This window comes from Pempheris klunzingeri, chromosome 3, assembly GCF_042242105.1.
Source record: "Pempheris klunzingeri isolate RE-2024b chromosome 3, fPemKlu1.hap1, whole genome shotgun sequence".
Taxonomy (NCBI): Eukaryota; Metazoa; Chordata; class Actinopteri; order Acropomatiformes; family Pempheridae; genus Pempheris; species Pempheris klunzingeri.
This window is the reverse complement of record NC_092014.1, coordinates 4,754,841-4,781,156: the sequence shown is the minus strand read 5'-3', so window position 1 is coordinate 4,781,156 and position 26,316 is coordinate 4,754,841. Positions and strand designations below refer to the sequence as shown.

General features: G+C 40.9%; 2 protein-coding genes across 2 annotated transcripts; both read left to right on the top strand.

Annotated features, from left to right (window-relative positions):
• The first annotated feature begins 652 nt into the window (after positions 1-652).
• LOC139198783 (uncharacterized) lies at positions 653-9,621 on the top strand. The gene is made up of 10 exons (XM_070827725.1): positions 653-794; positions 2,744-2,959; positions 3,065-3,179; positions 3,273-3,369; positions 3,770-3,857; positions 3,959-4,092; positions 4,246-4,459; positions 5,034-5,121; positions 5,263-5,329; positions 6,588-9,621. The coding sequence occupies exons 2-10, from the start codon at positions 2,866-2,868 to the stop codon at positions 7,584-7,586; spliced, it is 1,896 nt and encodes a 631-aa protein (XP_070683826.1). The 5' UTR covers positions 653-794; positions 2,744-2,865; the 3' UTR covers positions 7,587-9,621.
• A 1,354-nt stretch (positions 9,622-10,975) lies between these two features.
• LOC139199148 (transmembrane protease serine 6) lies at positions 10,976-24,432 on the top strand. The gene is made up of 18 exons (XM_070828174.1): positions 10,976-11,050; positions 12,363-12,489; positions 13,235-13,377; positions 13,897-13,964; positions 14,752-14,939; positions 15,127-15,168; positions 15,723-15,927; positions 16,048-16,184; positions 16,974-17,086; positions 17,189-17,298; positions 18,309-18,451; positions 18,915-19,013; positions 19,857-19,970; positions 20,249-20,365; positions 20,527-20,695; positions 21,196-21,473; positions 23,078-23,214; positions 24,188-24,432. Exons 1-18 carry the CDS (start codon positions 10,976-10,978, stop codon positions 24,350-24,352), a joined length of 2,430 nt encoding a protein of 809 aa, XP_070684275.1. The 3' UTR covers positions 24,353-24,432.
• Positions 24,433-26,316: the final 1,884 nt, after the last annotated feature.

Here is a 26,316-nt window from a genome sequence, read left to right as displayed (position 1 = left end):
TTGCAGTGGGCTGTAATAACCACATGCCACAAATCATACCTGAGACACACACACACACACACACACACACACACACATTTATTTTTCATCCTGTTTTGACATTTTAAATGTCAATGTGGTTCAGTTGCAAGAGCAAACATGTAAAAAAGAACAAGCACACATCAAATTAGAGGTATAACACTGTACTGTGCTTTTGTATGTCAATGTGTGCACAGTGCAAACTCATAAAACTGACTGGGGGGAAGATGACAGGCAGGCAGGGAAGTAAAAAAAAAACAGAAACAATTAACACAAATATGGGATGAAAACTGTAGCATCAAGACTGAAGTAGCCAGTATTCACCTGTGTTAGGACCATTGTGGATTTTCTTGGATATTTTTTCCGATTGCAATCCTGCATCAGTTTCTATAATAGTTATATAAACCAGTGTGCAGCATGTATTGCCATCAGAATATATCAATATATATTTATATCTATATTCATTAGTCGAAGGAGAACTAACTGCTCTGACGTGTTGACAAACCTCACCACAAAAACTCAGAAGAAGATGACATCTTCACACTTACGAGTGTTAGCAGGCAGCGTGGGTGGATTCAAAGAGGAAGATGTAAAAGACTGATCTTGATACGTGATTACATTTCTTAGTAGTGACCTTCAAAGAGTTCAAACGTTATCTTCTAACCTCCTCCTTAAAGGGGCGGCGGTTTCTTATATACTAACTTTTTGTCTTCACAGACTGTAAAACGGAATCAAACCAACACTTTGAAGCAGGTCCTGAGCAGTTTCACCAACAGGTAATGCACTAAAGTTTTCATTGTAGTTTGTCTAAGATTAAGTCTGTTCATGTCTAACATATAAGAGGTGGCATAGCATGTACTGTTACATGTCATCCGGAGGTCAGAGAGGATGTGATACGTGCAGGTACGCAGCTGTGGTGCTGAAATGTGAGGTATTTTCCTAATTTTATGAAACATCAATACGATGATTGTATCTCTGTAAAGCACATTATGGAAAAGGTTTTAACGAAAGTCACTTGGTTTGCAGAGCTCTACACCCACATGTAATGAAACAGGCTGTGGTTTATTGACAGTGAGGAGGCAATTCCAGCAGACATTGGGCGAGAGGTGGGGTACACCTTGGGCTGGTTGCCAGTAGGTCAATACATAGAGACAGACAATTACACTAACGGGTAATTGAGAGGGAAGAAGCCGGAGTATCCAAGCGGATTCGAACCTCTTGCTGTGAGGCAACAGTGCTAACCAGCTACTAATGGTATCAACTTATGCCAAAAAATGCTATTCATGAACAAAGAAAATGCCAAAAAAGTTGAAGCAGGTGAGGAGGATAGTAGGTTTGCAGGGGGGGATGAAGGGATGAAGGGATGAGTTAAGGAATCAGGGTTGCGTTTGGATGAATGGAATATGTAGATGGACCAATGGAACGAAACAAGGGCGCCATCTTTTTGTGAGCTCCTATGGAAAAGAGCTCTAATGATTCCTGTGTTCAACTAAGGAAGAGAAAAAGAAAAGGGTGTTTGGGGAAGGGGATGGGGGATGTGATGTGAGAACTGAGTCAATGGGGAAATAAACAGATATGGTGTGTGTAAAGTGAGATGAGTTTGAGATGTGGTCTCTGTTCCTGAAACTAGTTATAAAACGTCATTAATCACATGAACTTTACATGCTGTATGTGTAGTGAAATCTTAGCTTGAAGAACTTGCTTTTACAGCCTTCAGTCACTTCTCAGATTCTTCATTCAGCCGAGGCTGGATAACGCAAACAGGCAAAGCCAAGTGAGCAACAACTGCATACCAACAGCATAGGGAATTAGTGTGGCTTAACCTAGCTGGCTCCTAGGTTATATTGTGAACATGCTGCACATCCTTAAATAAAGTTATGTTATTATTCTTTTTCTCAACACAAACTTTTTGACACACAGAAAACTCGGGGCCAGGATGTTTTCCTCCGGCACAAGAGTACATGTTGCTGTCTGGGTTTGGGAGCATAATGAAGCTGTCATTTGCAGTCAGCTGTGTGCACTGTACTTGGAGGTAGCAGGATACACAAATATTAAACAGAGGGCATCAGGAGTGTCGAGATGGGCGGTTAGTAGGGGGCCAACAGTAAATTACAACTTAAATCCATGCATTTAGTGAGGACCATATTGTTCAAAGGTCCAAAAGCTGGTTAGAGGATCGTGTGCATACATGCAGCTCCTGAAAGTGATTGAAGAACAACTTTACAGAGATGCTGGGAGGTGAAAAATACTTGACTTGATGTAACAAAAGAGGGCAGCAAAGCACTGTGTTAAGTTAAGTGTTGTTGAGCAGGTCTCTGGATCCCAGGTAGGGATGCTGTTGTTTTCAGTCTTTCAGTCAGCAAAATAGAAGACAAAAGATACAAAGAAAAGGGTAAAATCAAATGTTGTGCTGATCCCGATCTCTGAAACCTGAGTTAACAGGGGATTTTCTTACAAAGCATCGCATAAACACTGGGTATTAATCACATTTTGCTAAATAAATTGTATTCTAATGGGTGTTTTTATCAGGCTGTATAAGTGCAACCAGAGGAGATGAACAGGGGCAGGATCTGAAACCTTTCTATTTCTGTTTTTTTTCGATCACCTGTTGGTGTCACAACTCTTGTTGCATTTGTGGTCAGGGCTATGTGTGTGTGTGTGTGTGTGTGTGTGTGTGTGCGTGTGTGCTGAAATAAACTCAGAAAAATGTCATCCCTCTGTACAGGATGAGAAGAAGGAGGAAGCAGTGAGTTACACCCTGAAGCGAAAACAGTCCATCAAACACGCATCCCTGAGTAACCCGGCTTTGGAAACCAACCGCTCTGGTGGTTGGAGATCTCCACATAAATGGGGACAAATAAAGAAACCCTTTTGCTGATGCTGCTCCCTCTGCTTCATGCCTGTGCTGCCAGTATCGCGGAATGTCCCACACTCCCACACGGTCAGTGATTTTGATAACATTTCTGATAACTTACAACTTCATAACTTCTATAATTGTTCCATATTAAACAGATATATCATTTGATCTAATCCCTGTTATTTCTAGGTCTAACCTGCGATTGTGACTTCAATCGTAACATCACTTGTGTGTGGAACAGCACATATGTGTCTGACCATCCAGACCCTGGGTGCACTTTATACGCCAAAAGGTCTGATAAGGGGTAAGGACAGAGGTCATTCAAATACGTACTTAGAGTGGATGCAAAATTCCAGCTGCTCTGTACCCAAATAACAAAATGAAATGATTTTTCCAGCCGCTATAAATTCAACAGTTCCTGTAACCTGGAGCCTGTTGACGTCTCCAGACCAGCACTAAAGAAGTGCTCCTTAATCTTCAAGGATGAATGGACTGTGAGTCTGAGAAGCCCTGTAGGAACCAAACATTATTGTTACCAGCACATGTAAAAATCTATTTAATATCCATACATATCAGTTCAGAGGAAAATTAGTCAGAGGACATTGAACACTTTAAGAAATAAGCTTATTTGTTCTCTTGCTGACGCTATGCTGAGAGCGGAAGCACCTCATTCAGATGTAAAAGTGTTATCGATTTTCTCATCTAACTCAAGGCAAGAAAAAAAAAGAGGATAGCCTCCAAAATCAGAGCATGTTATGAGTGCAACTGTCCAGCAAATCATTGCCTTTGCTACCAAAAACAAAAGCATCATAGTTTTCAAAGCTTTACATTATGTTAGATATTATTTCGTTTCTTATGAATGTTTCCTAAGAGCAATATTCTTTTTTCTGTCAGTTTATATACAGCTATTTGGTGGCCTTTAACCTGAGCTGTAAATCTATGAATCAAAATTTGATTATGACCTACAAGCCATCTTGTCACGGTGAGTATAATGAATTATTCATCGCCACCTAGTTGTCATTTACCTCGTCAGCTATTCACAATGACCTAAAACGAACTGTGTGTGTGTGTTTGATACTGCAGTAAAGCTGAATCCTCCATCAGAACCACACATCAACCTCACCACTGTCACCTGGAATGCTCAAGTTACCAAGCATGAAAAATTCTCGATGTACAGCTCCGAACTGCAGTGGAAACAAGTGGATCAGTCATGGAGTGTGAGTATATATCTTAATTTTATGAATGCATAAATGAGTGTGTGTATGTTAATGTCTGAATGATTCAAGTGGTTGGAAATTCAAGCAAGAGTGAATGTACCGACAGGAGAATCAAAGTTTTAAACACCCATGCGTTTGTTTCTTCTTTCGCAGGATCCTTCTGTGCGGAAAGTTCCATTAGAGGATAACGAGACATTCACGGTGCTGCTGGACGAAAATGAACTTATAAAGGGCGAAAGGTACGAGGCACGCGCTCGAGTGAAAGCCAGTGACCCAGAATTGCCCGGGCTGATCTGGAGTGAGTGGAGCCACACTGCATCATGGGAGTCCGTCATAGGAAGAACAAAACCACCGCCACCATCGTCAGGTAAAGGTTTCCAAATGTGAATAAAAGTTTGTCTTTCAGTGCTGCCGAGCATTTTGTGTGTTGTTTTGTGGCTTTGCCTTGAATTACTACGAAGGAAACCAGTTGGATGAACTGGTTTGTCATGGATCACATCAGTTTAAGTTTAAGATGTTAATTTTTCTTATTTTATAAAAGCTTGTCAGCATAGAACTGTTCACACCTGACACCACAATATCCATTTGGCAAATTAATGTGGATGGGATGTTCTCCAGTGCAGTGTCCTTGATATGTTTGATGTTGATGACACAGTTGCACTTTTGCATAAAAACCTAATGTGGTTTTAATGTCCTTAGAAAATACACTGATGTTTCTCTTTTAAAAAGTAATGCTTGGCACCCCTGCTGTGTTTCAAGGTGTTCTCCTGTTGCACATTACATGCTCTAGATCGGTGCTCCTGATTTCTTAAAATGTCAAAGTGTATTGAGATAATTGCATGAAAATCAGTCATACAACCCGGGTTTGTTCTTTTCACTAGGATGAATACAATATGCTTTTCTCTTAACTGACATGACATTCCCTGTCCTGTTTGTGTCAGATCTTGTTGGGGGCGTTCTGGGCATCATGGCCGCTGTGGCTGCGTTCACTGTCTGTCTGGCTATATGCTTCAAGAACGACAAAACCTGGTAAGCAGGCACAATCACGAAGAACTTTTCCAAGATATTTCTTGTGTCGTGGAAAAATATGTTAAACAATATGTTAAACTCTGTGTTAAATTGTTCAGGAGTAGTATATTTTTCTGACAACTATGTCATTCTGTCTTTTAGGGTTTACAAGTTAAAGGTAATCACAGGGCCACCCCAGCCGCACCCAGCAGACTTGTTCCTGCAGCATGTAAATATCCAGTTTTTTTCTTTGTGCCCTTTTTCATAATTTGTTTAAATCATCATTTGCTGCAGACTCAGTAAAAACACAGTGGTAATATGTTTCAATTGTTTTAAGTTAAGTTCATGTTTTTTTAGCCACTTGATAGCAGTGGAACACGCTATAAAGACAACACTGATGCATTATTACAGTGAACATGTTAACAAAAAATTGGATATCTGCACATTTAGCAGAGGCTACATACATGTAAGTCTTCTTTTGGCTTTCTTTTGGTGCCTGATGTTCAACCCTCTGCTCCAGCAATTTGCTAATAGCAACTCCCTGTCTTTTGTTGCCGGAGAGCTAGCATACAATAGGTTTATCAGAGCTTGTTTGACAACACCAGTGAGCCTTAAACTCAAACTTTACAAACCAGAAAACCAAAAAAACATTATTTATAGATTATTCATAAAGCTGGAAAGAGCTGGGGGATACTTCAGCCTTGGGATTGGGGTGATGATACAGTCAAGCTCAGGGGTGAGCAGAGTAAACAAAAATGGTGCTCAAGTCGAAATAAAAGTACTCCACAATAACTACTTCTATCTCATAAAGAACTACTCAAACAGTTAGTAACTTAATTAGATTCAATTCATTACATTGTGTAGCCTACTGCGTTAAAACAAGTCCTCAACAGATCATCAGTTTAACACATACATACACATACATTTTATTGCAGATGTACTTGAGTAAGAGTCAAAATGATTCAGCAAAACAACTACTCAGAGGTGCTGTCCATTAGAAAACCTCTCAAGTACATGTAAAGGAGTAAATGTGACGTGTTACTATCCAGCGGTGCCCATGGTGGATTACAGCAGCTTTAAAGACACATATTCAAAAAGGCAGAAAACAACATGACACAGAACTGCAGAACGTGGGCTGTGGAACCAGACAGAAAGTAGTGACTCATTCGTCAACAGACACCTGACCTTTATAATCCTGTCTTTACATGCTTGTAGTCTAGTCTTGCACAAGATGTTTCTTTTTATTTTTTTGATATTGTGTCCTAGTCTTATGTTATATTATTCTATTTTAGATTGTACATATTTTACATAATATTTTCATATAATCTGTTGGTTGTCTTGTGGTGGCTGTTTGTTGTCTGTGGGGTGTCTGTCTGTACTGTTGCTGTAACAAAGTAATTTCCTGTGAAGGATTAATAAAGGAATTATTCTATTAACCTTGACGATTCCTCCTCTCTCTCCTCTGCCTCTGATCTCTTCTCCTATAGGACTGGTTGAGCCCTCACTTCACCAGCGAATCCTTCAATTCCTTCTTGACACCAGAGGAAACCGTCTCTGTAGAGGTAATGTCGACTCTGGATGCCGTCACACCCTTTGGATCAGAAGCTTCCCTGCTGGAGAAGATGAGAAGTGAAAGCCGCGACAAGTTGACTAGTTCCAACTTCTCCAACCCCATTTACTCTCAGCTGTCTCCCCCTCCTCCTATCTCCTCGCTCACTGTGGGGAATCTGGAGCCTTGTGGTGCTGAAACACCTTACGGACCAGTTGGTAGTCAAGGTGAAGGTAAAAATGTAGAGCAGGATAGGGATGAAGTAAGAGGGGAAGAAGTGGAGATCCTACAGTTGCTCTCCAACGGCAGCAACAACAGTGAGCCTATGGTGGTGATTTCAGACTATGAGAAGGTTGAGAAGCAGGTCGAGTGCTTCAGACTCCAGAGTCTAGATTCAGGTGTGCACAGCGGCGAAGAGGTCAGTCAAGAGAGCCTGGAGGAAGATAGCATCACTGTGACTGATAGCCACACTGAAGGAGAGGAAGAGAGGGAGGGAGAGAATAGAAAAGAAGAACATTTTCAGAGGCTGTTTAGAGGCAGTGGGGGTATTTTTGGCAAAGGGTCCATTCAGGTTTGCTCTGATTACGAGCGAGTCCAGAAACTGGAGCCTGACAGCCCCGAGCTCCCTAGCCTGGATTCCGGCATTTGTAGCGAGGTTGAGGAGCAGGTGAGTCAGGAGGAGAGTCTGGAGGATGTGGACAAGTCCACTGAATTCACAAACCTCTTGTTTCCTCCTACTTCCCCTCCTTCTAGCCCCATATCATACTCCCTGCCCTCTTCCCCACCAAGTCCTTTGAACTTCTTTGGGCCACATTTGAGCTCATCTCAGCGACCTCTGCCGAGTCACATCCTGGAGAAAATCGCTCTCATGTCAATTAGCATGTCTGTGGAGTCCTCTGGTGATGGATACTTGCCAGTTAGACAGGAACAAAGCTAAAAACAGCTTTTCAGTAGACCTAACAGTAAATACTGCACGGCGTGATATGTAGCATGTGCAGGATTGATGAGGATTCATGACTGCCTGATAGCTAATGCAAGTTAGTTGATTGTTCTCAATAGTATGTGACATCATGTGAACATTTATTTACTGTTCAACTCTTGAAGATGAGTTTATTATATTGAATGTATGTTTTATACATAGTCTTATGATGCATATTTATCAGTTATTTATCATTTATAATATGTGGGTAGCATAGTGGTTTTTAGCACTGGTTCCTCACATTAAGAAGGTTGTGGGTTCAAAAACTGCTGGCCAGCTGGGGCTTTTCTATGTGTTGAATTTACAGGCACCCCCCATGGTTGTGTGGGTTGTCCCTGGGTATGACGCTGGCGTGATAAAGAGATTTCATTTTTGGCAGAGAACTGACAATGAAGAATTTTATCTTTCACAGAGACTTAAACTTTTCAGCAAACCTGCTTTCTCGTGAACTATGGAGTCACAAAACAGACCCTGCCAAATCTGAAGAGAGACACTAATGGAAGAGTTAAATGAATGTTTATCTGTTTTAAGATCTGCAAAGACTCACAACTCTGCAACAAGAATGTTGAGCGTCTAAACGGGTGACAATTTAAGCTGGTTTGTTAATCTACTTACATGAAAGTAAGTAAAAACCTAAACAATGACAAAAAAAAGGAGACCTATGCCCATTCTTAATGTTTTAATCTATGTGAAGTTATTTGTATCCTTTAAACATCAGAACAACAGTAGATAAACATGTATATTATATTTTGTGTTCTTTGTGACAGTTTTACCTGTGTTTTGTTTTTCATGGGGTTTTTATATTGCTGTGCTGCCACTGATATAATGTGAGAGCAATTGTGACAGCAATTTCAGGACAATAGCCTTAGATCAACACGTGCACGATCAGTTTACACTGAAACAAGCGTGCCCATCCATAGGACAGACAGGACGCAGACACAAACATGTTCATTTAATATTGTGAAATGTTAAATGTAGGCACCAAAACTACTTGATTGGGTTTAGGAGAAGGGTATGGTCTGTGTGTGTGTTAGTAAGTACTATAGATACAGAACAGATGAAGCTACATCACGAAACTTACGTCTTATGTCACTTAAAATAAGTCAAGACAGACTTTTAATGTGACACGGAAAATGAACAGCAGTCTCGAGGGTGACAGTCCTGCGTTTGACCCATCCATCCACCACGGCCTTTGTTAATCTATATACTATGTAACTTCACTTACTCCTTTGTTCTCATTCAAACTACTATGTTAACCTTGGTTGTTTTAGCCCGCTTGAAAAAAGTATTATTGATTTTAGTATAAGGACCGGCTGCTCGAGAGAGACATTTCTTTTACGTGCATGTTTTATCCAAAATCAAATTTCTGACAAAGATGTGGATGTACAAAAGCACGGTATCCAAGTTACTAATCTGAGTGATGAGGATGTGATCGTGTGTTCATATAGCCATAATTCCTGTGCATGGATTCAGTATCATTGGATTCAGAGGTCAGAGGTATATTGAAAAGGAAAATGTAATTGCTTGCCTCTTTTCTTAAATTTCATGATATTGGTTTTACTTATTTGTTTGTTTGTTTGTGTTTTTAGCTTAGATCACTTTGAGTAGTCTGGCTAATTTCAGACTTATTTTCATACTGAGTGAATAAAGGAACATAAAGGTTTGCCATTAAAAACTATTTGCTTACATTCAGCTTTCAAACATCTTAAATGTGTTTCCTACCTTTTAGCATTTATTTTTGGATGTTTTGAAGTCTGCACTATTTATACTTATCAGTTTTCTTCATCTCCCCTTTTATCAGTGCATTGCCACCACACCAACTGCATCAACTGTTGTAATCTGAAATGTTTACTGATACTCTCTTGTGTTCATGTACATGCTTCACGTTGGTGCTACAGTGTACAAACAATGATTTGTATGGCACCTATGTGAAAAACTATTGACTGTGAAGATAAATCAGCCATTCACCTCTGTAAAATCTGTGTTGCAACATTAAAAGAAATGCAACCTTGTTATCTATTATTGTTTCATTATTATTCATAAATGGATGAACAACCTAAATGTGCACCACTATCCCCACTCACTTTCCAGGTCTCGTTGTGTTGTTGCTTTCTCTGTATGCTGTGACTAAAATAGGGAAATTCCTCTTAAGATAAATGAGAAATGGGAGTAGTTTTGGGTTCTTATTTTAAAGATATCCTGGATTTCTTGTTCCGTAAGTGTTTGACGTGATCCTAAAAACCCACTTCAGCACAATGTCCAGACAGCTGAAAGAGCCAATTTTGTTTATTACAAACATTTTCTGGGGAGAGTAGGAGAAATGGAGAAAATGTCATGTTATATTCTGAACATATGATTTAACATAAGCTAGTGTTTCCCAATTTTTCCACAACAAGCTTGAATTTGATATACATAACAACTGAGGTAGAAATATAGTTTATTTTGTGCCTGAGGTGAGATAAGAGATAAGAGAGACTTTTATTTATCTCACATGATTCACATGTTGCAGCAGCAGGGAGCCAAGATGTCAGTGTGAAGCATCAGTAACGGAAGTAGTGCTAAAACACAGGATGTAAAGAATATAAAAATAAATACAAATAATAAAATAAAACTAGAAGACAAATACAAAACATATACATGTTTGTATTGCACGGGAGGTGTATATTGCACAGTATTGCACAGGGGAAAAACAAATGAATAATTAACAGGTAGCGGCTATGATTATGATTGAAACTCACACACAAACATACACAGATTGTTGCCTGTCTCTCTGTGCTGCACACTCCCTTGACTGCCCACTGGGATTTCTTGTTTGTATGGAAAGTGAAATGAACTCTGGGAAATGAGTTGAGCACATACACTGATACGTCTGATACGTGTTTCATACCCATGAGAATAAGTTGTGCAGGTGAGTTGAGCGGGAGCATCACTGTTGCTAGGTAATGAGCAGTGGCATCAATATACCTGCACCTACCTGAGTCACTGCTGCTCCTTTTCAGATGTGAAAGTGCTCTGCAGCATGTTTGTCTGGTTATGACCAAGAGATCAGTTACAACTGTATGGATGTATTTTGATTTTTTTTTCACCTGAAGCACAGAACTTTCTCTAAGCGATGGACAGATCCACACTAGCTTTGGGAAATATTGATTGACTTTTTTTTTCTTTTTACCTTTGGACTTACAAACAGATGCAACACATGTTTCTCTGTCTGTCAGGGAAACATGTCTGGTTATGTGCTTACAAGAGATGCTAAATAAGAGCTGTTAAATTTGTGATTTGGACATCAGTGAGCCTCCCCATGGACAGTGAGATGATTTCTCAAGGAAGAAAGCACGTGGAGTGACGCAATGGCGCTCGGGAACGGCTCTAAGAAGTCAATTTCATGTGACCTGGGGGTCACTCCTGCTTCCCTCAACAATGCGGTCAGTAATGGTAATACTGAAATAACCCAAGTCTGTTTTTTTTCACTCAGTATTTTCTGATTAATTCATGTAAAAATGGTGGTGTTTATTAGAGTAAGTGTTCAACAGAAGACTAAAAATGTAGACAACTGGGGGCTTGTTTGGGCTTTGAATGTTGTTTGCTCTGGTTGCAGATGCAGGAATAAAATGTGCATTCAAAACACAAATCAAAAATACTGTGAAAGCCTTTAGCTCAAGGCTCATGTCTGCAGCTGAATAGTAACTGCTTTTCAGTTTCCTGCACTTAGAACCTCTTCCTGTCATGTGTTTCTCAGTGAAAATGTCCTACAATACAGCGTGAAAAAACAGCCTTAAAGGGGAGCTTCACCTATTTTAAACATCAAAGTGTGTTTACAGGTCTTAGGGACTACCACTGTGTGTGTGAGAAAGCCTATAAAGGCTTTCTGTAGATTGCCTCAGTTGATGTCACGTGACTTGATGGTTTTGAAGTTGGAAAAGGAAAGAAATCAGTGGGTGAGGAATTATAAAGAACACCTCTGTAGATCAAGTTGCATTGTGGTTAATGAAGCCACCAGAGTTTTCTCTTTTAAGCAAACTCTGCAAAACAAACACTATATGATATATAATAAAAAAAATCAAGCATATCCAAATTATAAGAATTTTGTTCATTTTCAGCCATGTTGTTGTTCATTCATGATGAAGCTGGTTTACTGGCAACAAAACAACAAAGACTATTAAAGTGAATTTGTAAATATCCAAAACATGAGTAATATGTATAGTTATTATCATGCCTGAATTATCCTCTGAAACTGAAAGCATGTGGGCCATGTTGGGACTGCACTCAATACAATAAATTAGACCTTTTAATTGAGCGTTTATTGACATGTTTGGCTTTGATGAAAACGTTCAAATATGAAGGTATCATAACTTCTCCCACGTTTCAGCAGATATGTCTACTTATTGTTCATAGGACAGAGAAGCAAACATAAATGCTTTCTTGAAAAAAAAAAAAGGCAACGCTTCAGGAGTAATTCAAAATTTGTAAACAATAGAGACCATAACAAGGAAATAAATCAGTATATGCTGATCGTGGGCGAGTAAGTGTAATGTTCGCTGTTTAGATCATGTTGTTTCTAATTTAGGATAGAGTTCACCAGGGAAAAGAAACAGAGAAACTATAACAACCCCGTGGTGTCATATAATCCACTGGGAAACCATCTCAGTGCTCCTCGTGTGCCCTCACTCAGATTATATGCAAGAGGATACTTCAGACTGGGTATAGACAGTTAAAGTTTTGTCTGTTCCTCCATAGGTAGGAACTGGTGGACAAGCTATGGCTCCACCCACCAGGAAGACTCGGTCCTGCAAGTGTCTCCTGGCCATCCTCATCCTCATGATCCTCATAGGTGCAGGAGCCACGCTAGCCTGGTACTTCCTGGGTATGGAGTTTTTTTGTTGTTGTTTTTAATTTTAAGTCAGCGTCATGCAAGGCAAAGTCAGTCTTGTACTCTATTTATTGCCATGACATTTTCTTCAGATTCATGTTCTCCAGAGGATGAATCCCACTGATCCCCTGACTTTTCCCCTTACTCCACCAGCAAATTGACATTTTTGGCTTTTAATATCTCAAAGTTCTAAATAGAAATTGTATTTGTGGGTGTCAGAGGATGCTTCATGACTTTGGGGATCCCCTGACGTATTCTGTTGCATGAACAGCAGGCCAAATTATATTCATTGTTCTGAGATGATGGCTTTTCCTGTGGTGCCATCATGAGTTTTGAGTGACATCGTCTCAACAGCTCATTGGATGGATTCATGTTCCTCTTGGGATGAAAAGTAATAACTTCTTAATCTACTGCCATGATCTGATCACAATTTTAATTCTTTATTTATGGCTAAGTAGCTTCATCAACTAATGACATCCCCATCTGCTTGAGCTGTGTTTTGTTTTTACTGCTAATTAGCAAATGTTAGCACGCTGACACACTGAACATTATACCTGCTAAACATCAGCACATTAGCATTGGCACTGAGAGCATGTTAGCACACTGACATTAGCATTTACCTCAAATGAACGCTGTGCCTAAGCACAGCCTCACAGAGTTGCTAGCATGGTTGAACCCTCTTCAGTCCTGTTTATTCATGCTGAGTTGAACTTTATCTTCATATCCTCCCCTGTAACAGAATACAGGGTTTGGGTGTTGGAGCCTCCTGTCCAGCAGCAGTACCTGGCACACCTGTCCATCCTCAACAGGAACTTCTCCGCTGATCTGTCCCATCACAACAGCCGTGCATTCAGGAAAGAGGCCAAGGGAGTGCAGCACATGGTGAGCAGGGACCATGAAATCCTCAGATACAGATGAATACAAGAATAACTCTGTTCAAGCCCTAAGGGACCCAGTCTGCTGCTGGTTTTCCATTTGTTCATGTCATTTTCACAACACAATGACAGGACATTTTTCAGCTATCCTCTGGTTGGAAATTACTTAGTAAGACTGTGGTAGATTGCTTCACTCAGATCAATGCCCCTGGAGAAATTTCATTATTATTGTATCTTGCAAAAGTAGTTCAGATGAGGCAGTCCAATTTGTAAAAAAAAAAAAATCTTTTAAAAAAGACAAGACTGGAATGGAGAAAATGTGTCTAAAGAAGCCTTAAGGAGGCACACTACAGTAAACCACCATTCACTTGGTCTGAACATCAAATCAGGAAAGAATAGAATCGAGAATGATCCCAAATGATCATTCAGGAGTAACATGCTGGATCATGTCCAATAATACTTCCATGTATGATGCCGTTGTATACTCACATATGGACAGGTGATAGTGTCGTTCTCTGTCTTTCAGGTAGAGAAGATAATGAAGGGCTCAAGTCTTTGCCGGTATTTCAACTACACAACTGTGTTCGCCTTTGGGTGCGTGGATCACACGTTTTGTTATAGTTCAGAAATGATAACTGAGGAGTATAACAACTGTATAATAACTTGATAAATGGAATGACCACCCTTAACGAGGGTGTTTGTCTCAGTGGCAGCTGAGGTGCCCCCTTTGTTTCTGTTGCAGTTACTGACCCTCTCACTTTTAATAATAAGCACTGATGTATGGAATATCATATAGTCAAAAAGGTGCTCTTGAGCATCTAGTTTGCGCCTGTAAACTGCATTGAAAGCTTTTATATTCTGCTCTTGGTCCTTTTTAAAGAATAATCTTTGTTGTGCTACAAAAGAAGTTGAGAGCAAACCATATTTTAACCTGATGATGATCTTTTTTTTAAATCTACAACTATATCTCTGCCCCACCATGGACAGTTTAACTGTATTCTATAGTCTATTCAAGACCACAAAGTTTCCAACAATCTCAAACACGTCAGATTCATCATCCAGGGATTAAAAACGCAGCCTATCAATAGCTGTAAATACTATTTCTCAGCTTGCTGCACTGATGTAGAAGTGTACTCTGTACTGTGGCGTCACTACTGGGTGTGATTACAGGTGCAACAGAACGCTCTTATGGCCACATTTAGCACAGGATGCAGGTGCAACACACTCAAAACTCTCAATGAGAGAAGACGCTGCTTTGAAACGCTGCTTCTCACCCTGATAAATGTTCGTAATCACTTGCATGATTTACTGTTCGTCTCTTGTCATTCCTCTATATCTTTAACTGCTATGTGAGTTTAGGCCTCTGCTGTGTGTGCTGCAGGCAGGGGAGTGTTGTGGCCCACTTCTGGATAGTGATGTCTGTACCAGGCAGCCATGTTGGGAGGGTCACACTGGAGACGGTCAGCAGGAGCCTGGAGAAGGGCCTGAGGTGGTACAGGGGGCCAAAGGAGGGGGAGACGGCCAACTGCAATGGATACCTCCTCCACATCCCTTCCCTGTTTGTCAGTGGTGAGAGCAAGAGGGGAGTAGAGGGAGGGACCGTGTGTGTGTGTGTGTGTGTGTGTGTGTGTGTGTGTTTGTAAGACAGGAGTTAAAAGTGTGTGAGGGGAAATGAAGAAGTACGACACAAGGATGAAAAGTGCTTACATTTATTTACTTTCATTTCTCCTTTCTCTTTTTGTTGTGCTCCCTACAGAAACTGACTCCAAAGTTATAGAGCATTTGGAAGCCTCATTTGGTATCACTTTTTTATTTTTTAACTTTCTTGTTCATAATTTGTTATTTTTTTAAGAATTTATTGATTTCAAAACTGTAATGCATGGAAGCAACTGCAGAGAGGAGAGTGCTTTTTCCATGTAATATTATACATTTATAGTTGAGGTGAGGGATGAGAAACTCTACAAATTGGTTTATTGACATGATATTTATATTTCAAAGAATGATATGATCTAGAATTTTATTCCAAACAAATTTGTACACGGCCCCAACATGCATAGAAATTCACACTTTAAAGACCTGCTGTGATTAGTTATTTATGCTACGTTATGATTGAACATCACTTAGCTGTTCAGGGAGGCATTTAGCCAACATTTTTTTAGTGTTTCATTCAATACAGTAGCTCCAAACAAGGCAAAACATTCCACTACAACATGATGCTGCCATTCATGTCCCACCAGCTTTGACAGATAAGTTAATAAACTACTGTAACATGAATAAAAATTTACTTCAACACAAATCCCAAATAAGACCAGCTAAACTGTAATGCTCAGTTTTTGCTATCCCTTCCCCAAGACTGCTACAGCTACCAGAAGGTGGTATCCAGCAGTCCCGTGGCTCTCCGTGGCCCCGACACGCAACGCTCCTTCTGCCTGTGGCACCTCCAGGCTCCCCCCGGCTCCCAGCTGGAGCTCCACATGGAGTGGCTGCTGCCGGAGTGTCGGGACAGGCTGTTGGTGTACAACTCCCTCACCCCCACAGATACTCACCTCATCACCTCGTGAGTTTCATCCACAGACAGATATGTTTGTTTGACGTGACATATCAGGCCAGTATTTACCCTCTGCTGAGCATCACATATTGTCTGTGTTTCTGTCCATCTTTCTCTCTCTCCTCCCAGTGTGTATGGCTGCAGCAGACATGAGCGCGTGGTGCGCGTCCTGTCTTCAGGCGAGTGGATGACGGTGGTTTGGAAACAGGGTCTGTACAACTACAAGGACCCCTTCTCTTTGTCTGCACAGGTGTGGAGCTGTCAGGGTAAGAACCCCTGAAAACCAAGGCCTTCTTGTACTAGTTCAGAAATGTTTCATACAATGTTACATACACAGACTGAGAGGAGGTTGAGCAGCTTTGCTATTGACAGACTAAAGCCAAGTGTGAAGGCGCAAGAGGAAATTGTTAAGATTATGAGACAGGAGTCTGAAGCCATGCTTGGCTGCTCTGTGTTGCTGTACTTAAGCCCTCTGGGGACTATAAATTCCTGTAAGAAAATTTGTGACAATCCACAGTTGTGAGATATGTCAGTCTGGACCAAAGTAGCATGTTAACTGATGACCGACAGAAAAAGGCTACCCAGCAATACGCTACCAAAATATCCACATTACTTTGTCATTCTCTATTTTGAGTTAGTTAGCTAGGCTGCTGAGCTGACTTTTCAACCCCCTGAATTCCCCTGTCACTGACACCACACCACACACCTTTTTTTTTTCTATTTAAACATGCAGCAGAGCTATAAAACTTTCCACTCAGCCGTGCGCTGTAAAAATGTGTGTTTACTCAGCAGCTGCACCGGCTTAGGTTTAACTAGTTTAAGCAGAAATCTAGCCTAGTAAAGCATCCCCAGCAAGGCCTGTGTAAAACCACCTTAGACCAGGTCAGGCCCTGTTGCATCAAAACCTGCAGGCTCTGTTTCTCAGCAGCAAGTGAAAATCTGCCAAGCCCTTGATGCTGATGTTTTATAGTTGGAATCAATTGATATCTCCAAGTATAAAGGATTGTACTTTGAAATACTGTCTCTCTTTCTGTCTCTGTCTTTCTTTTTCTCAGAATGTAACTCCACTATAGAGCTGAAGGCGGTGTCAGGAGTTCAGGGGACACTGCGGACGCCTTTCTTCCCCAGCTACTACCCCCCTGACACCAACTGTACCTGGACTTTTACTGTAAGACACTTCGCTCATATGTCTTCTTATTCTTGGTACCTGGTTAACTATTTGCAGCCACTTATATCAATGATACTTTATTGGACTTTTGTGTGATTTCAGATGCCCAGTGTGGGGATGGGCTTGTCTCTTGAATTTGAGGGCTACGAACTGAGCAGGGCCAGCTACAATGAGGCCTGTACCCAGGGACAGTGGATGATCCAGAACCGGAGGTGGGCTGGCTGGTCTGGGAGAACGCAGGGCGACTCTGCGCCTGAGTGGTCAGATTAACCTGCAGTGTGAATGATTCAAAGACTTCAGAGACCAACAAGATTTTATGAGCGGCTGTCTAAGCTTCACAAAGACCAATTAATACACAACGTAATCTACTGCTGGTGTAATGTTGACAATGCCTTGATCAATCGATATAAACGTAGATTTTCAAATTTACAAAACGTTTGAATTCAAGATAGTTTTTTCTTTCTTTTCTTTTTCAAACTCTTTTAACACCTGGCACTGGCACCTGTGCGAATGACAAGTGAAAAGTGTGTACACCACAATTTATATATAAAAGTTTTTAATCTGCATAGACATTTTAGGTCGAGCACTACTTCTTTAACCCGTCTACTGTCATACACCGCTAAGAATAAATAGAATAATATATTCATTAACTGACAGGATATTTTTCATGCACGAGCAGTTACATCGGAAAAAGTTACCTTAGTCTATTTATATGTCTATTTATAACTGCCACCTGTGTGTGGTTTGGTCTCTGACAGGAAGCTTCCATGCATGTAAAAATTTCCCAAACAGGTCATTATGTGCAGACTTTTAAGTTGGTGTCATAATAACTAGAAAACAGAAATGATCCAAACACTGTAAAAACCTGCTGTACGCACCATCTCATTATTTGATTCTGTGCTTGAACAACAGGGGGCAGCAGCGTCCCACATGAGCCTCCTGCAGTCACCCTACAGATTATTTTTCATGGGAGGCCTTTTTTTTTTTTTTACTTCAATTTAGAGGCATTTCATGTTTCTGTTGATGTTCAGTCTGACGAATTGTGTGCTTTTTGAACTGGTGTTCAGCCAGGACAGATCAGGTCCTTGGACAGACTGAGAGACAAGTGCCGTGCTTAAGGGCACACTATATTTATTTTAACAACATTTCTTTAACCTGTGGGCTTCTTGATGTCTCTGCAGCCAGCTTCCATTGATTTTCAGTGTGTACGTCCTTTTCTTAGACTGTGTGGTACCAGGAGCCTGCAGCCATACAATGAACGCCTCTTCCTGCTCTCCACGACAGCCACTGTTGTCATGACGTCGGAGGTGTCACTCACAGGGCCGGGCCTTCAGCTGCACTACAGTGTCTTCAACCTGTCGGATCGTAAGTGGCGTATGCAGAAGACACAGCCAAGACACTAACATATCTATTGTGTATGAAGATGTATATTTTCATGCACGCTCCACTGTAACACAGACACATGTTTGGAATGACATGTAGAGGTGAACTGGCCATTAGGCATACTAGCACACATCGATCAGATCGGTCTCTCTACAGCCCTCCTTGTCATTCGAGGTGGTGAAAACTGTGCCTGCTGCTAAGAACTGATTTAATGTTTTTATATTTGAGGCCTCCCACTGCTGTGTGAGCTCCACTATTGTGGTTAATTCCATGATGCTGAACTGACCCAGAAGAACACCGACTTCAATAAAACTGTTTTGTTTGAGAATGCATCTATTTTCTTCTCCCCACCGTCCCCTTAGGGGTTCCGTATATTTCATTTGCAATCTGCTTCTGAACAGATTTTTGGATTGTGTGTTTGCATGTGTCTTTGTGTTTTTTATAGCTTGCCCTGGCCAGTTTCTGTGTTCTATTAATGGCCTGTGTGTTCCTGCCTGTGATGGAATCAAGGACTGTCCCAACGGACTTGACGAGAGGAACTGCGGTATTTATTTATGTGCTGTGCATTACTTTCAGTTGAAACAGGAAATTGACACGTGGTGTGGGGGGGAACCTAAAAAGTGGAGCCACTGAATCCCAATGTGTTTAGGTGGTGATGAATTTACTCTCAAATAATGTCAAAATGAACGAATTGCAGCCAGTGAGGTGGAAGCAACACTCTGCAACAGCATAAATGACACAGGATTGTCAAGGGTGAACAAAACATCCACCACTACACCATCACATCACAGATGTCACTTTGGAAGATAAGAAGTCACTAGATTTATATGATAAAATCTGCTAATAGCCAGGTAGTTCAAACATCTGTGACATGAGGACCATCAGCATGCTGCTCACGAACACCGGCTGGCCGAAAAGTCTGAGGGTGATGCTGATCTGATCTGATGGGCCTGTTCTTTTTAAATCTTCTCAACCCATTTGGATGCCAGATTGCATCTACCAATGTAAAAACCTGTGAGATTTGGTAGCTTGTCAAACTACGATGCTATGATTGGGCAGACTTTTTAAGTGTGACTACTGGCAGGTCATGGATTAGCCACTCATTAAATACAGTTATAATGTTATATTAACACTTCAGAGAGTAAAAGGTATAAAAAAGAAAATGTTAATGTATTGTTTCATAGAAAAACATATTCTTTCCCATTCAAATGTAACAACATGCACTGCCTCTGGTTATCTACCCAAACATTCAAGTCTCAAACTATGAAATTGTGAATGAAAACTGAAAATTAAATACTGATATACTTATAGACTGATTGTGTTTCAGTATATGGACACATGCAAGACCTTTTCCTTGTGTGTGTGTGTATGTGTGTGTGTTTTCCAGTATGTGTGGCAAAGTTCCAGTGTCCAGAGGACAGTCAGTGTGTGGACTACTACAAGCTGTGTGACCAGCACCCCGACTGCCCTGAAGCAACGGATGAGATGAACTGTACTGACGGTAAGAAACTCACATCACATGTGCAAATACACACCATCACAAGCACATCACACACACACACACACACACACACACACACACATTTTGCACAGACTTTTGCAAAAAATAGCACCTTCATTCTAAACTATTAAAACTTTTCACTTCCTGGACAAACACCTTATCACCTCATAATTAGCTAAAACCTCAACCCAGAAATGCACAAGGCTCTAACAGCAGCAAAGCAGATCATTAAAAATACAAGTGTGTGTGTGTGTGTGTGTGTGTGTGTGTGTGTCCAGGTGTGCAGTGTACAGACATGACCTATATGTGCGCTGATGGAACATGTCTGAAGAAGCCGAACCCAGAGTGTGATTTTGTCACCGACTGCCCCGACGCCTCAGATGAAAAACAATGTGGTGAGATAAACACACTTTTGTTGTCAGGTTTGGCTTTACACGTTGACATTTTGTGATGTCGTGCTGTAAAGTTAATCAATGAGATCTGATGTGATTAGTCATAGTCTACACTTAGCTGTCTATATATGGGTGTGTTTTAATATCTGTGTGTGTGTATTCAGACTGCGGTGTGAGGCAGTTCTCCAGCCGTATTGTGGGGGGGACCAGTGCTACGGAGGGGGAGTGGCCGTGGCAGGCCAGCCTGCAGGTGCGGGGTACCCACATCTGCGGGGGTGCGCTAATCTCCAGCCAATGGGTGGCGTCCGCTGCCCACTGTTTCTATGACGACCAGTAAGTGGAGGAAGAGAGGAGAGGAAGTGGTTTCTTTCAGGGACTTTTAGCAAAAATGACAAGCTTTTTCTCTTTAATTAAAAATGTTTTTTTTCACTGAATTTGATGAAGCACTTTTCACACTTTTTAGTAAGTTGTTTACCTTTGTTTTCTCCAAACTTCTCCTATGTTCAGTCCTGCTGTTGTGTCTTTGTTGTCCAGAGCTTAGCTGTAACAGCCTGTCTGACTCAAAGCTAATGCATTAATGTATTTATATATGCTTTCAATGCCAGATTCAGCTGGCTGGACCATGATCAAAACTAGAGCTGCAAAATGCTGTAGAAGATTAACAATTCCTCTTTCTTAATGTTTCTTGTATGGCGATTAAAAGCTTTAGTGAGTGTTGACACTTAAGAGGATGGGGAAGATTTGGTTCTAAAATAGTTACGAATCAAAATATCATGTTATTTTAATTTGTGCTCTGGAAATAAATTCTCTTTTTCCTCCTCCCGCTCCTGCAGCCTCTACTCCCCTTCGGTGTGGACGGTCTACTTGGGTAAACTCCTGCTAAACCGCAGCAGCTCTACAGAAGAAGTGGTGCAGGTCCAGCAGATCCACCTTCACCAGTACTACGACGACGAGTCCCACGACTATGACCTGGCCCTGCTGAAGCTAGACCGGTCTGCACTCATGGTGCTGGCTGCACATGCTCGACCCGCCTGCCTGCCTCCACCCACCCACCAGTTGGAGCCGGACCTGATCTGCTGGGTCACTGGCTGGGGGGCTCTCCGTGAGGGGGGTAAGGAGGGATAGAGGGAAGGGGAGCTTGAGAGAAGATAGAGGGTGAAATGCTGATTGAAGTAGTGGTAGCTGGCAGACAATGAGAGGTAGCACTAAAAGTAGTCACTGGCCACTGTGGTCCTCAACTTGCTTGGCTTGTGACGTCCAAAAAGTAATTTTCAAAACCTGAAAACCTGCAAGATTGTTTAATTTCAATTATTGTTGTATTCTGGTAAGAAGTAAACTTGTACTGAGGGATAGAATAGCATTGGGTTGCACCAGTTAGAAATCCATCACTAAGTTCACCATCACCTACTAGCTGGTTTCGCACCAGTGATTTATTAAAGGCAGATGCTTTTTGCACCTGGGTGCAATGTGGCTAACCAAACTGGGACTGAAAATGAATAATAATAAAAGAAAACTGAAATATGTTGGTTAACTAAGTCTACAAATAAATACATTTAAAGCAAACTTTAACAGCTGATTTTACAGAGGACCCTGACCTTCTGGATGAAAGTCAATGAAAGAAGAAAGCCTTGCAATGTTATAGAACTGTCATGCATACAATGCTTTTCTCAGGACTACATGTTAAGGAATTTGTTTTTCATTAATCCCCCCTTAGAGAAAAACATTATTGTGCCTTGACACTTAATTAAGTTATGCAGTTTTGCAAATATGAACTATTCTAAAATGAACTTGCAATATATGATTTTGTGCGTCCAAGTGCAGTATTTGATTTGGTATGAAGTTGTTTTATCCCTGTTACATGGTGACTAGTAAACCTTTTTCACCGACACATGTATCATGCAGTGTAATGCAGTATTTTTGCAGGAAGTGATTTTATATGACCTTTTAAAGCTTTTAAAAAACAAATCTTGTCAGTGACACTTTGAAATAGCGGACAAGATGTGAGGAGTCTTTGTGCAGATCCCAGTATGGAGGAACATTTGAATGATATTTTGATAATATCGTGAAAACTTAACTTTTTGAAATTAAAGAGGCAAGAGGAGATAGAGCGATGTGGGTGCAAGTGTGTGGGTTGTGGTTTCTGATGAATTATGCACCCAGCGAGCGGGCTGATGCCTTCTTGAGAGAAGATGCTAGAAACCCTCTTCCGGCACACAGAGTTAGTGAAAATTCACAAGATGTACATGGCTTTGCAACTTTTGAGGGAAAATCTTCAGTAGATTTTTGTGTTTTAAAGTGTGGTTGCTACTATATTTCCAATGAAGTGGTGGCTTTTCACTGTAAGGATGAAAGATTCACCACACACCTTTTGTTTACTGCTGGTTGGGAACTGTGTGCACATAAAACATGCTACTACAGCCATGCAGGGTATCTTCAGAGTGGTTATTGTGGTGTGTTAGCCATATATACGATTAATGGTTTCCCCTGAAACTGAGGAACTGACATGACTGGAGTCTGATATATATTTCATTGTCTGTTGTGTGGTTTGGTGAGTTGCAGCTCTAGAATTGATCCAGTAGGTGAATAAAAAGCACTGCACAACATTAGGAGGTGGAAATGACTGCAGACCTTTGGCTGTAGCTTCAAAATATAATTTATGCTTTGTCTCTAGTGAGGAACATAGAATGATTAACGGTCTCTCGCTGTCCTCTTCAGGCACTGCAAGTAATGTGCTTCAGAAGGTGGATGTTCGCCTGGTCAGCGAGGAAGCCTGTGTTCGCTCCTACGGCCACCTGGTCACTCCCAGAATGCTTTGTGCCGGTTACCGCAGTGGAGAGAAAGATGCCTGTCAGGTACAACGAAACGTGCATACAATATAGAAGAAGGTATAGAAGAAGATATAAGGCTGTTTTTTCATTCCATTTTGCAATACAGGTTGAATTGAATCATTATTGCACTATAATCAATATTTTCATATCAACAGTAGATTAAATTTCAACATGAAATAAAAGGTGTCCAACCCACAGATAATTATGACCTGATATCACCTGATTCCCTTCATCGCTGTGGTGTTTTTTTAAGCATTTTTAAACACATTGCTTTGGTTTTACAGGCCACGTCTTTACTGTTGTGGTTCCCATCAACTAGCAGGTAGCTATTTTCAGAGAAAAACTCTAAAAACCCATCATAAGCTACCTGGCCAGCACCAAATAGCTGAAATTAGCAACAAGCTGGTGAACATAGTGGAGCATTTAACAGCTAAAGCGACAGATGTTTCCCTCAGGAGCCAAGCAGAGCTAAAAGCAGAGTGAACATTACACTTGGATTTGTTGGGTGGACAAAAAAAATGATCCTAATGCTGCTTTGTGTCTGCTGGATGCTGCTGCTGACACATTCACCGTGACAAACTACATAAGATGTCAATATTATGTTTAAAATTAGAGTTGTTCTGCCCCCAAGTGGCAAAAACAATCCCAAAACAAAACAATTGAATCAAAGTGCATTCAGAAGCATTCAGTGGCACAACATACAATCGTCTAATATCCAGAAAGGCTTCTAGAGCATTTTATGGTAATTAGAAAATACCCTGCTAGCTATTGTATCTTAGTATAAACACACATATGTTGGGTGCATCACATCAAGTCCTCAGGGTTGGGAATGTGTGTGAAATAAACAGATGGTATAGATGGTACAGACCATAAAGCTCCAAGCACCAAGTGATATCATAGTTGAGTCACCAGTATTGATCAAAAGCCTTGTCACTTGTTACGGTTGCTGTCTGCTTTACAGACATTAACATTGCCCTTTTAACACTGTCTCTGTCAGGGAGACTCTGGTGGTCCCTTGGTGTGCCAGGAGCCGACGGGTCGCTGGTTCCTGGCCGGGGTGGTGAGCTGGGGCAGAGGCTGCGGGCGTCCAGACTACTACGGCGTCTACACTCGCATCACCAGGCTCACTGACTGGATCGAGCAGGTCATCAGCAGCCCCTGAGACACCGGAGATCTTCATCATCTTTACATCAATATTACCATAACCAGGAGCTGTGAGCAAATGAAAACAGGATAGAAAGCGCTGGCAGATGATTTGAGATTGGTGATAAAGGTGATAAAGAATGAAAGTCTTTATTCCAAAGTAATGAAGATGATAACAGTTAATCTTATTTATGTGGCAGAAGTGATATTATGATAATTATGAAAATAAAATGAAATGTTAGTCAGAATGTTAAACGGGACTCAAATTAAATACTTTGTTAAAGATCATGTAATCCCTTAATTGATCATTTTCTCTCTTACAGTTCAAATGTTCAATATTTGAAGATATCGATATATATTTTGGACATTTTTTCCATCTGATTTGTGATCAAGTTTACATGTTTTTGTATGTTTGGCTGGAAGTGACTGTGATAATAACAGTGATCCGTCCCGTAGTTGGTGAGACAACCTCTTGGTGGCGCTGGAGCAAAAGTAGGATGATCATTGGGATTTATCCTCTGGGGACTATGAATGTCTTTACGTAATTTAAAATCAAACTAATTTAAAACAAAAGTTCCAGTCTGGATCCCCGGTGAACTGACCAACAGACGGACTTTGCCATCCCCAGATCCACTAAAACCCTCTCTGTGAGTGACATCTCCCTCTTGTGGAGATACATGCAACTACAGCCGGGGCAATACTTCATCCTCTGCCATCTGACGTCAAGGGGATACTGTTTGCAGGTGTTAGTTTAATGCTGCGAGCTGGTTTTTAGAATCTCAGGGGTTATTTCTGGGGTCTATGAATCACTTATCACTGTCCAAGGGGAGGCAATTTTTCTTTTCAGCCCTTTTTATTATCAACAACAATGATATTCTCACAGGGATTGGGAGCAGGTGCCAGAGCCTGGCATCCCTCCCTGTGGCCGGATGCTCATGAGTCATTGTGATTTGTAAACAAAACTGGAGTGGAGGGCGTTTGTCCTCGGAAATTGGATTTGATGCCGCTGAATGACAGACAAGAACATCTATCTATCTATCTATCTATCTATCTATCTATCTATCTATCTATCTATCTATCTATCTATCTATCATTACTCTCTTCATCTCTCCTCCCTCTTCTCCTCTGTGTCTCATTAACTACCCCTCTATATCCCGCTCATCTTTTTTTCACTCTGGAAATGAGTCTTAATCCTACGGGGGCGTTTCAATATTCGGAAGTTCCCATTTTCAATGTAATTGGTATTTTATTAGGCTGTAAACCATAATGACAGTTCTGCTCTGTGAGGCATAACGACAGTGCTTAAACTGGCCTCTAGGGGCCACAGAAATCATCCATCATGACGGCTACATATGCATTAATGTTCAATGCTTATAAAAGACCTTCACCATCCTCTGTGGAGTGTGTTTGATGGGACATTTTGACTCATTATGACATTTAGATTTTAAAATAACAAATATATTTCTAAAGCTTTATGCATTGAATTATTTGTAAATGAGCTTTTGATCTTTTTCTTTTGACCACCATTAGGAGGCGCAGTTACACATAAATGCAATGCAAGCAAGATAAATAAATGGTCGGCTAATGTAAAGGGGTATTTCTATTTACAAATTGACATTTGCTGCTTGTGGTTAATGTCACATAACAATAACATGGCAATTCATAAGCCAGGTGGGTTCCATAATTATTAAATACATAGATAAACATTGTCAGCTGATTATCCCGTGCCAAGTGTAACCCAGGCGTGATCCAGTCCACTGAGATAAACAAAGAATAAAACTATTTAATGCTATTCTCATCTATGATCAATGTGTTGGTGCCAAGTCTACCAAACTGGGCCACTGAGCTCAAGTTGTAGCATCTATCAAAAAAAAAAAAATGTATCTGCCTCCCAAACACACACACACACACACACACACACACACACACACATATCCCCAGAGATAAAAACAAGGTTCTGGTTACCCACAAAAAATATGATGC